Consider the following 11,117-nt stretch of genomic DNA (forward strand, 5'->3'; position numbering starts at 1 on the left):
TAAAAACACTGAAATTAAACATTTAACAATATTTTTGTGTAGGCTCTCAGTTGTCCAGGTGGTTTCCATAGTAGAGAAGCTTGAATCTTCGACTGGACTGGGTTGCATGAGAGGGTCCGTCCCATCATTAGGAGGGACAGCTTCCCTGTCATTAGGAGGGTGCTAACAAGAGCACAATAGGTGCTAATTAGAGCTATTGTTTAGTCACTAGCCTATAGCAGTCTGCCTCTCGGTAGGAGGGGTCTGGTTAGGTTTGAAACTCCAGCTTTTGTGACTTCTTGATTATTCTTCTCTACAAGAGTCAAGACAGAAGTCAGACCACCAGAGCAAGAATTTTAGCTGAGGAAGCTTCTGCGATTTGAAGCAAAACGTCCTCGCGTCAAGCAACCCAGTCCAGTCAAAGATTCAAGCCGCCTCCGTCCAACATCACAGGAGAAGAACGGAAAGTGTTGTCAGCACTGCAAAAGGACCAAAGCATCTTTATCCTGCCAGCGGATAAAGGCAGATGCACGGTGGTCCTGAACACATCGGACTACGAGGCCAAGATCAGCAACTTGCTCAGTGACTCCAACACATACGAACGTCTGAAAAGAGACCCCCATGAGCGGCTATAAGAAGAAAATAATTAGCTACCTCCAAAACCTGGAGAAAGAGGGACTCATCAACAGGCAAACATACTACAGACTGTACCCTGGGGACGCCACTCCGTGCATCTATGAACTGCCCAAAATCCACAAACAGGACGTGCCACTCAGGCCTATTGTATGTAGCACAGATTCCATCACGTACAATTTAGCCAAGCACCTCAAGTGGATTTTGGCTCCTCTAGTGGGTAACTCAGACCACCATGTGGAGAACACACAAGATTTTGTGAACAAGATCAAGGACCTGCAGCTGGAGGCAGATGAAACAATCGTGTCATTTGATGTGACTTCGTTGTTCACCTGCATCCCCACCACTGAGGCCATCTCAGCTGTGAGGCAGAGACTGCTGGAGGATGTGTCTCTACTTGAAAGGACCAAACTCACACCAGACCACATCTGCCAACTCTTGGAGATCTGTCTTAACACCACGTATTTCCTGTTTAGGGGGAATTACTACAGGCAGATCCATGGTTGTGCGATGGGGTCTCCGATATCCCCCATTGTGGCCAATCTGTACATGGAGCGAGTGGAGAAGACAGCCTTGACGTCTTTCACGGGCATCTCTCCCAGTCACTGGTTCAGATATGTTGATGACACATGGGTTAAAATCAAGCAACAGGAAGTTGAGGACTTTACAGAACACATCAACTCGGTGGACGTCAATATCAAGTTCACACGTGAGGATGCCAGAAACAACCATTTAGCTTTCTTGGACTGTGATGTTACGATTGGAGAGAACAGGCAGCTCCAGACAGGGGTTTACAGAAAACCAACTCACACTGACCAATATCTGCTCTTTGGCTCAAACCACCCCCTTGAACACAAGCTTGGGGTGATCAGGATGCTTCAACACAGAACCCTACAGGTGCCCACAACTGCAGAGGGAAGGGCTAAAGAACAACAACTTGTCTGGAAAGCCCTCACAGTATGTGGGTACCCACGATGGTCCCTGGACAAAGTGCAGAAGTCCTAGAGAACAAAGAGACCAGATAGACAGGAGACGGAGACATGAAGAAGAGGAGTGTCTCTCCCTTATTTAGCAGGAGTAGGGGAAAAACTACAGAGGATCTTCAGACAGCACAAAATCCCAGTTTACTTTAAACTGGTTAACACCTTGAAACAGAAATTAGTTCACCCTAAGGACAGGATCCCTAGTTACAAACAGAGCAATGTAGTGTATTCTATCAGATGTCAGGAAAACTGTAACGAACACTACATAGATGAGACTAAGCAACCTTTACACAAAAGGCTATACCAGCACCGCAGAGAGGGCGCCAGTGGACCTCAGTCTGCAGTTCATCTCCACCTTAAAGACACTAACCACATGTTTGAGGACAAGGAAGTTAAAATATTAGCCACAGAGAAGAAATGGTTTGAGAGAGAGGTCAAGGAGGCATTCTTTGTGAAACGTTTGAAAACCCAGCCTTAACCGGGGAGGGGGTCTGAGACACGCTTTATCCCCTCTTTACAATGGGGACTCAGGTCAAAGCAGTTTCAGTCTTTTGTTCATGGTAATGAGTCATTCACGTCATCAGCAGAGTCGTCAAGGGAGCCATCATGAGAGGGTCCGTCCCATCATTAGGAGGGACAGCTGCCCTGTCATTAGGAGGGTGCTAACAAGAGCACAATAGGTGCTAATTAGAGCTATTGTTTAGTCACTAGCCTATAGCAGTCTGCCTTTCGGTAGGAGGGGTCTGGTTAGGTTTAAAACTCCAGCTTTTGTGACTTCTTGATTATTCTTCTCTGCAAGAGTCAAGACAGAAGTCAGACCACAAGAGCAAGAATTTTAGCTGAGGAAGCTTCTGCGATTTGAAGTGAAACGTCCTCGCGTCAAGCAACCCAGTCCAGTCGAAGATTCAAGCTTCTCTACTATTTAACAATATATGAGGTCTATTAGAAAAGTATCCGACCTTATTATTTTTTTCAAAAACCATATGGATTTGAATCACGTGTGATTGCGTCAGACAAGCTTGAACCCTCGTGCGCATGCGTGAGTTTTTCCACGCTTGTCGGTTGCGTCATTCGCCTGTGAGCAGGCTTTGAGTGAGGAGTGGTCCAGCCCCCTCGTCGTTGTTTCATTGCCAGGAAATGGCGGAATGATTTGGGCTTTTTTTCCATCAGAATTTTTTCAGAAACTGTTAGAGACAGGCAGCTGGAAACCATTAGAAAAATTTATCTGGCTTTCGGTGAAAATGTTACGGGCTTGGTAGAGAATAAGGAGTGTTACTGTCGCTTTAAGGACAGCCCCCAGCGGCTGTGGGGCGCGCCGCGCTCCGAAGCCGCCATCGACAGGCTGAACGACCATTTCGTTTCTAAACGGATGGCTGTCTGGATCCGTGACCATCATGTGCCATTTCTCTGGTTATCACAAGAGCTGGACATCAGCCATTTTCTGGCAGATTTCACTTTTATCAAGAGATTTTGTCATGGAAAGCCGAGCGGAGGCTTCGCGCGTCACGATGGATTCGCTACTGGAGCGAGACAAAACCACCTCCGTTTTGGTCTCACAGGACGGCTTTGAGATGGCGCTCAGACAGCTGTCGGTGGTTTTTCCATTGAGTGATTATCCGAGAAATTGTGGATGTGCCTGGACATGCCAGAACATGTACCGTGAGGCTTCATCATGGCGTTGCTGTGCGCCATGCAGCACCGCCGTGACGCGCGAAGCCTCCGCTCCTCTTTCCATGACAAAAACTCCTGTAACAGTGGAATGTGCCATTCATTTCCAAACTGGACGCTGTGTTTTATCCGGGACGTCGTCTGACTAGCACGGGAATTGTGAAAAGACGTGGACATCAGCACTTTTTCGGCACATTGAGACAGACGTGCGGAGGAATTCCGCACATCCGCTTGGCTTTCCATGACAAAATCTCTTGTTAAAAGTGAAATCTGCTGGAAAATGGTTGATGTCCAGCTCTTGTGATAACCAGAGAAATGGCACACGATGGTCACGGATCCAGACAGCCATCTGTTTAGAAATGAAATGGTCGTTCAGCCTGTCGATGGCAGCGTCGGAGCGCGGCGTGCCCCACAGCCGCTGGGGCGCCATTTCCTGGCAATGAAACAACGACGAGAGGGGTGGACCACTCCTCACTCAAAGCCTGCTCACAGGCAAATAGACCTCGTATGATGCGTTCAGTGGCACTCCTGGAAAACAGAGACTGCTCCCCTTTAATTGCAAACATCACGTAGTCCATTAATAATTACTATAAATCATTTACAACATCTGGGTATTAAGTGGAATTTATCTTATCGATGGCAATCTTTTGATTTAGTGTCTTCATAATATGGTTTTCTATATTGAAGTTGTCAGAGTTGTAGAAAGATAAATGCATCTTCAAAGGTAGTCTATCTGAGAGATGACTACATCGATGTTGATGTCCACAGTTCAGTCACTATAGAGCCTCGGATTTTAATTTTATTCCAAAAGACATTTACAGTGAACTGTACAGAGCTGTCGACCACTGTTTAGGTCAAACCTTTGTGTTGTGCTATCGGGTGGCGACTGTGCTACATGAGGTGACAAGATGCTACATAACTAATTTGCGCACTATGATGTAACAGCGTCTATGGTTAGCTAACACATTGTCTATATGTTATTTAGTGAATGGTTCATCCATTACTGCAGCATTTGCCTCCCCCCACTGAGGGATATGTGAGGTGCCATCTTTGCATGGATGCAAGACAATCTGGCACCAGACTGAGAGGCTGTGAAAGGCCGGATAGTGCATGAATCAATGAACATGGAACGGAGTGAGCATGTGAACCAGAAGTCCAAAATGCCCATGAACAGGAAGTAAAGTGATGGAACACCCAAGGGAGAAATATATCAAAAATAAAAACATCAGCGGAAACGCACATAGAAAAGATGTATCAACATCAAAGCACTGCAGAAGTGAAGTCACAGATAATCTTAAAGCAGACGTGACAAAACAAAAACACCAGAAAAGTGATTAGGGTATGAACCTTGATACATAGTTGTTGCTCACCCCCCCCAAATCTGAAAAATTAACCCTAACCCTAGCTTTTGGAAAATGATTAGCAGAGCATCATTTTCACTAATGTGTGTGTGTGTGTGTGTGTGTGTGTGTGTGTGTGTGTGTGTGTGTGTGTGTGTATACTGAAAAAACCTGACTCATGTAGATAATGACCGAAGTGCTGACCTTGATACAGCCAGACAATCAATGCAGGCGGCTATATGCTCAAGGGTATATGATCCTGCTCAAATTCCGTATGCGTAATCTTGATGTTCACCTTCCGGACCGACAGGGGGTGGTACTGTTCAAAAAAAGTTGGTGCTTGCTGTCGGTCAGTCACAAGAAGAAGAGGAACTCAAAGAGGCTGTCTTGCTGCTCAGAAGCAAAAATGTTGGATTATGTTTTGATTTTGGACACAGCCAGTGTTCAGTAGCCACAACATTCTGAATTCCTTTACTGTAAGTGTTATTAATATTTGGTTTGAAGTTCCATTATCGTAACCTTTTACGCCGTGTTTCAGCACACAGTATTAGCTGTCTCCCCTCGAGCAGATTTAGCATTGTGTTGTTGTGTTAGCTTCGGCCCACAGCAGCAAACACGAACACAAATGACACACTGGTAGATTTGTTTCTTTTTAATCTTTCGGTGTTTTATGTGTTTAAGGTTGTAACTAAGAACGGCGTGTTGTTTTTATGTTTTTAAGGAGAAGTACGTCAACATATGAAACATGGATCCACGCAATCCTTTTGGAAATCCACAAGGGGGCGCTTTTCAACCTCCTATCAACAAAGTGAATTCAGGACTGTTCCAGCCATTCGGACAGCAAAGCTCCAGCAGCCAATCTCAAACTTTGGGGTTTTTGCAGACACTGTTTGGACAGGCACCTGGCTTAAACCGGCCTTCATTCCAAGGAAGTACAGTTTTTGGGCAGACACCTTCCTTTGGGCAGAGCTCATTTGGCCAGACATCTACACGGCCTCCCTCGCTCAATGTAGCAAACCAGGCTCCAGCTTTTGGAAAGCCATCAGTAGAAATGGTGGGACCAGGCTTTGGTAGTACTACGACAACAGGCTTTTGTGGGCAGAGCAGTGGACAGAGTTCAGTTTTTGGACAAGCACCCGTATTTGGACAGCATTCTTCATTTAGACAGACTCTAGGTTTCGGACAGCAGGTTCCAGGATTTGGCAATCAGATATCTGGGTTTAACCAACAGCCTTTAGGGTTTGGGAAACTGCAGTTGTCTTCAAGTACCACACCTGCATTAGGTCTCCCTCAGTCTTCAGGTTTTGGTCAGTCTCTGTTTGGACAGACAAAGTCTACCGATGTCACCACTAGTACATTTGGCATAGCTCAGAATAGAGGCTTTGGGTCAACTCAGTTCAGTTTTAAGCCTGCACATGAAGCCGTTTTCAAGCCCATATTAAGTGCAAGTCCAGAACTGAATAAACCCCAAGCTGTTTCAGTGTCTGACTCGCCTTTTGGAGGCAGTGGACCCCAGACAGGTTCCAGGCACACAGTGAGTAGTAGCAGCACCACCGCCGGTACTGGTTTCCCTGTCTTGCCTGGAAAGCCTGGGGTGTTAGAATTTAACTTCTCCCAATCTCCTGTAGCTCCATCCATATCTGTACAAACCGCTCCGGTAACTACTGACAGTGGTGCAGATGGCACTCTGCAGTTCAGCCATTCTCAGCCAGCTGCAACTTCTACTGCCATTGTTACAGCATCAGCCACCCAGCCCACCACCCCATCATTTTTCAGCTTTACAGCTAAAACACTCCAGCCCCAGGCAACATCTCTTTTTGGGGTGCCCAGCTTTGGCCAGCTGTCAGCATTTGGTGATTCCAAACGAAAAGCAGATGCTCCTGCAATTGACACAGGGAGCAATCTTGAAGGCTCAGTGGAAACAAATGTATTTGGACATCTGACAAAAGCAACAAAGCATAAGGAAGATTCCACCATCTCCGGTGCAAATTTAGAGAAACCAGCCAAAGAGGGTGGAGCTGAAGTGGATTCCTCAAGACAGCCTCCAAAGAAGACATTAATGAGGTCTCGTGGCCCAACAGGAGGTTTGTTCAGTAAGGCGTTAAGTGGTTTACGTAAAGACATAGCAAAATCAAGGAGAGAAGAAGTCCGAAAAGAGAATCAGCCACAGACACCAGAGAGGACAGACAGAGAAGGAGGAGACCTTCAGTTGAAGGGAGACCACATGGTTGCCACGCCACCTGGACCACAGTCACTAACGACAGACTTGCTGGTACAAGATGACAAATCAGGTAAGACTGTCTAAAGCTGTATTCGGATGGGATTAGTTTTACTTGGGAAGGTGGCTAATGTACTTATTACCAGAGTTTCTCAGTAATTTTTTTTTTTTTTTTTTTTTTTTTTTTAGTCCTGTCTAAATGCACTATTTCAGTTGTATTCCTGTTGCTATTTCAGTCAGAAAACCTACCAATTTGTTTTCTATGCTTTAGTTGCAAAATAAATAAATAAACGCTGATACTCCATAGACATTAAATGGCTACGGAAAGCAACACTCTCAGTAGCCGGCAATCACTTCACCCTATTGAGGTTTCAAATCCCGTAAAATCTTGCGAGATCTCAGAGAGGTGGCTATACACATTATTTTATTCATATATGTGAGTGTGTGTGTATATATATATATATATATATATATATATATATAATGGTTTAACAGCTACAGGGTCACTTCCAGTAATAATAAAATACACTGTGTAGCTCATACATCTGGCTCCATTAGTATTTGGGACAGTGACAACAAGGAGATGTGACAAAAAGTACGGTTGTATGTAAAAGTTTGGGCACCCCTGATAATTTTCTTGATTTTCCTTTATAAATCATTGGTTGTCTGGATCAGAAATTTCAGTTAAATATATCATATAGCAGACAAACACACTGATATTTGAGAAGTGAAATGAAGTTTCTAGTATTTACTGAAGGTGTGCAATCATTATTTAAACAAAATTAGGCAGGTGCATATATTTGGGCACCCTTGTCATTTTATTGATTTGAATACATTTAGCACTAATTGTGCTAATGCTAAATTACAAGCCCAAGACAAATTTCCCTGGGGATAATAAAGTTAACCTTGAACCTTAATTACTGGAACACAACATTGGTTTGGTGAGCTCATTGTCCCTTGACCTCCTTACACAGGTGAAGCCAATCATGAGAAAGGGTATTTAAGGTGGCCATTTGCAAATGTTTCTCCTCTTTGCATCTCTTCTAATGAGTGGCAACATGGGAGCCTCTAAACAACTCTCAAATGACCTGAAAACAAAGATTGTTCAACATCATGGTTTAGGGGAAGGATACAAAAAGCTATCTCAGAGATTTCAGCTATCAGTTTCCACTGTGAGGAACATAGTGAGGAAATGGAAGACTGTAGGCACAGTACTAGTTAAGGCCCGAAGTGGCAGGCCAAGAAAATCTCAGATAAGCTGAAGCGAAGGATGGTGAGAACAGTCATAGTCAACCCACAGACCTGCTCCAAAGACCTACAACATGATCTTGCTGCAGATGGTGTCTCTGTGCATCGTTCAACTATATGGTGCACTTTGCACAAAGAGATGCTGTATGATGCTGTAATGTAGAGGAAGCCTTTTCTGCGTACACGCCACAATCAGAGTTGCTTGACGTATGCTAAAGCACATTTGGACAAGCCAGCTTCATTATAAGGTGCTGTGGACTGATGAAACTAAAACTGAGTTATTTGGACATAACAAGGGGCAGAAAAAGAACACAGCATTCCAAGAAAAACACTTGCTACCTACAGTAGAATTTGGAGGTGGTTCCATCATGCTGTGGGGCTGTGTGGCCAGTGCAGGTACTGGGAATCTTGTTAAAGTTGAGGGTCACATGGATTCCAGTCAATATCAGCAGATTCTTGAGAACAATGTTCATGAATCAGTGACAAAGTTGAACTTGTGCCGGGTCTGGATCTTTCAACAAGACAATGACCCTAAACACTGCTCAAAATCTACTAAGGCATTCATGCAGAGGAACAAGTACAACGTTCTGGAATGGCCATCTCAGTCCCCAGTCCTGAAGTGCTTCATCACTTTGTATCCTGAATGCCAAAACATCTTAAGTGTTGTGAAAAGGAATGGCAACATTACAGTGTGGTAAATACATTGGTTTGCTCTTAGTGTTAATTTCGTCAGACGAAACGAGATGAAATATGTTCATCAACAACCATTTTTCCCATGACTAAGACAAGACGATGACAAGATGGCACCAATGCTCTAAAAACACTGACTAAAACTGTGTACATGTGCGTTATTGTTGACGGATGAAAATGTTTTCCAAGAAATAAAAAATAAACAAAAACTCCCTCCTCGTTTTCGTCTACTGCGCAAGAACAAATGCAACATCCAGTCCAGCTGTCATGTGTTTGTGCCAGCAGTTCTACTACTGTACTGTCACCTATGCTATGTGTCCTCTCGCTGCACGATTCTGCGAGAACCGTCCACCGCTTCACACAGACCTTCGTTCGTCATTAACGTGCCTCTTCTGTGGGGCAGCCAACGACGCAGATCTCTGCCGTGGACTGGAACATTAGACTATCTCCCACTTCTCTGGTTCATAAACTAAAGTTACTGTCCCTCATGAAAATAATAATAATAATAATATCATCCGCTCTGTGTGTGTTGTGGGATTTGTTCTGCGGCTCTCTGCCGAGTAAAGGTGCAAAGATGGATCATTCCGCAATCAGTAACTTCAACGCGAATTGCTGTTTTAAATTAAATAGCACCTCATTCCAAATGTTGTAAAACACACAAACTACAACCAACCAAAGGATTCAAAAGAAGTTTATTGTCATATGCACATAAGAACATGTTCCCTGCACAATGAAATGTATTTACTGCATTTTTACCCATCCTAATTGCCAGTTAGGAGCAGAGGTCGCCTTTTTTGGCGCCTGTGGACCCAGCTCCAGATGTATATCCCTGCCCTAGGTCATGAGCAGGGCTGAGCAAACCTTGACCAGCCTCATGACACACTTAACAAACAACAACACACATAAGCCGGTCCGGTACATGAACACTTAAAAGCTGTTTTTCTCTAAAATGAGATGTGCTGCATTCCATCAGGGAGAACTTATCCCGGTGTCACAGTCTGACCACAGCCGCACTGAAGCAGTGCTCCAAGCGTGAGTATTGTAGGGGAGACCGGAGCCAAAGTAACATTTACATTTATATTCCTCTGAATCTTCTCGGCTATAAGAGTCTAGCTGTAAGACTCATATTATTTAACACCAGTTTTTGTTTTATTTTGTTGGTGTTTCTAATAAATATAAAACATCAGAACAAGTGCATCATTTGTAAATGTGTATTGAATCAACAAACAAGACACTTTTAACACAGTTGCATTGAAGATTCATTCATTCACTTCAATTCATTCAAGATGTTTATTCCAGACATTTAATCAATATTTCAGCTGTGGAACACAAGTCAACTGGAATTAATAAACAAAAATTATCTCTGAAATAAATAGAAAAAGACTAAAATGTTTAGTCTAAAACTCGACTAAAACACCTTGAGTTCTCGTTTGACTAAAATGTTGAGACTTTTAGTCGACTAAAACATGACTAACAAAAATATGTGAATCACTAAATGTGACTAAGACTAAGAATGAACTTTGACACAAGACTAAGATTAAATTGAAAAATGGGCGAACACTAGTTGCTCTGCTTGTTATACTGGAGGTATGAAGCCAAAGTGTGTTGACGTCTGATCTGGAAAGTCTTGAAAGACTCTTGTAAAATGAGTCCATTTCCTGCAGTTTAGCACTCTTAATGCCACATTAAGGTTCAATGCCATTTGTAATGTTAGCTTTGCTAATTCATTTGTTGAGTGCACGCATTACACGGACATATTATCTAGATGTGGATGTTTTGGTTGTTGTGCTTAATTGTTTAGTGCCATTTAATATAATCTTACCTTTTACCCTTCTTATGTTCAGTGTCCAAATATTTTTGGCCCTGGCTCATTACTAACGTTAGAGGAACAGTCATAGCCTGATGTCACTGTGGACTAATGCATGGGTTCATACTCAGTGTTTCCACTGTGAAAAAGTAAAATGGTGTTGGTTCTTTTAATGTAAAGAAATCTCTTCTGAATCTCACATTCTGCTGAATATCAAATACCTTAAATAAAAGCTTGATTGTATGATCACGTGAGACTTTAATATGTTCATCCTGCTTTCTGTTTTCCGTCATTCTTTCAGACTTAGTGAAAGTCCAAGATCCAGATCCTGAAGCTGCAACTCCTGTGAGGCGTAGCTTACGCCAGGAGAGCTCGGAGAGCCTCAGTGAGACATCTCCCACCGAGTGCACAGCAATCCAGTGCAAGAACGTACCTGCTGCCTGCAACAAAAGGACTATAATTCACAAGCACTTTGCTCATTTTGGAAAAATCTGCAAGCTCTTCTGTCGGCCTGACAAGAACCTGGCCATAGTGCACTTCCATGACCATGT

General features: G+C 43.6%; 1 protein-coding gene across 2 annotated transcripts in view; it reads left to right on the plus strand.

Annotated features, from left to right (window-relative positions):
* The first annotated feature begins 4,950 nt into the window (after nucleotides 1-4,950).
* The window catches only part of mcm3ap (minichromosome maintenance complex component 3 associated protein), a 57,811-nt gene continuing 51,644 nt past the window's right edge, over nucleotides 4,951-11,117 (plus strand). Inside the window, exons 1-3 of one of the 2 annotated variants that reach the window (XM_034186846.1) lie at nucleotides 4,951-5,079; nucleotides 5,325-6,894; nucleotides 10,868-11,115. In XM_034186846.1, coding sequence (XP_034042737.1) covers nucleotides 5,349-6,894; nucleotides 10,868-11,115 — 1,794 coding nt within the window. In that variant the 5' untranslated portion in view covers nucleotides 4,951-5,079; nucleotides 5,325-5,348. Of the gene's footprint in view, nucleotides 5,081-5,324; nucleotides 6,895-10,867; nucleotides 11,116-11,117 lie in introns of both variants that reach the window. The other variant, XM_034186845.1, reaches the window with a different exon arrangement.

Source organism: Thalassophryne amazonica, chromosome 14, assembly GCF_902500255.1.
Source record: "Thalassophryne amazonica chromosome 14, fThaAma1.1, whole genome shotgun sequence".
NCBI classification, from domain to species: Eukaryota; Metazoa; Chordata; class Actinopteri; order Batrachoidiformes; family Batrachoididae; genus Thalassophryne; species Thalassophryne amazonica.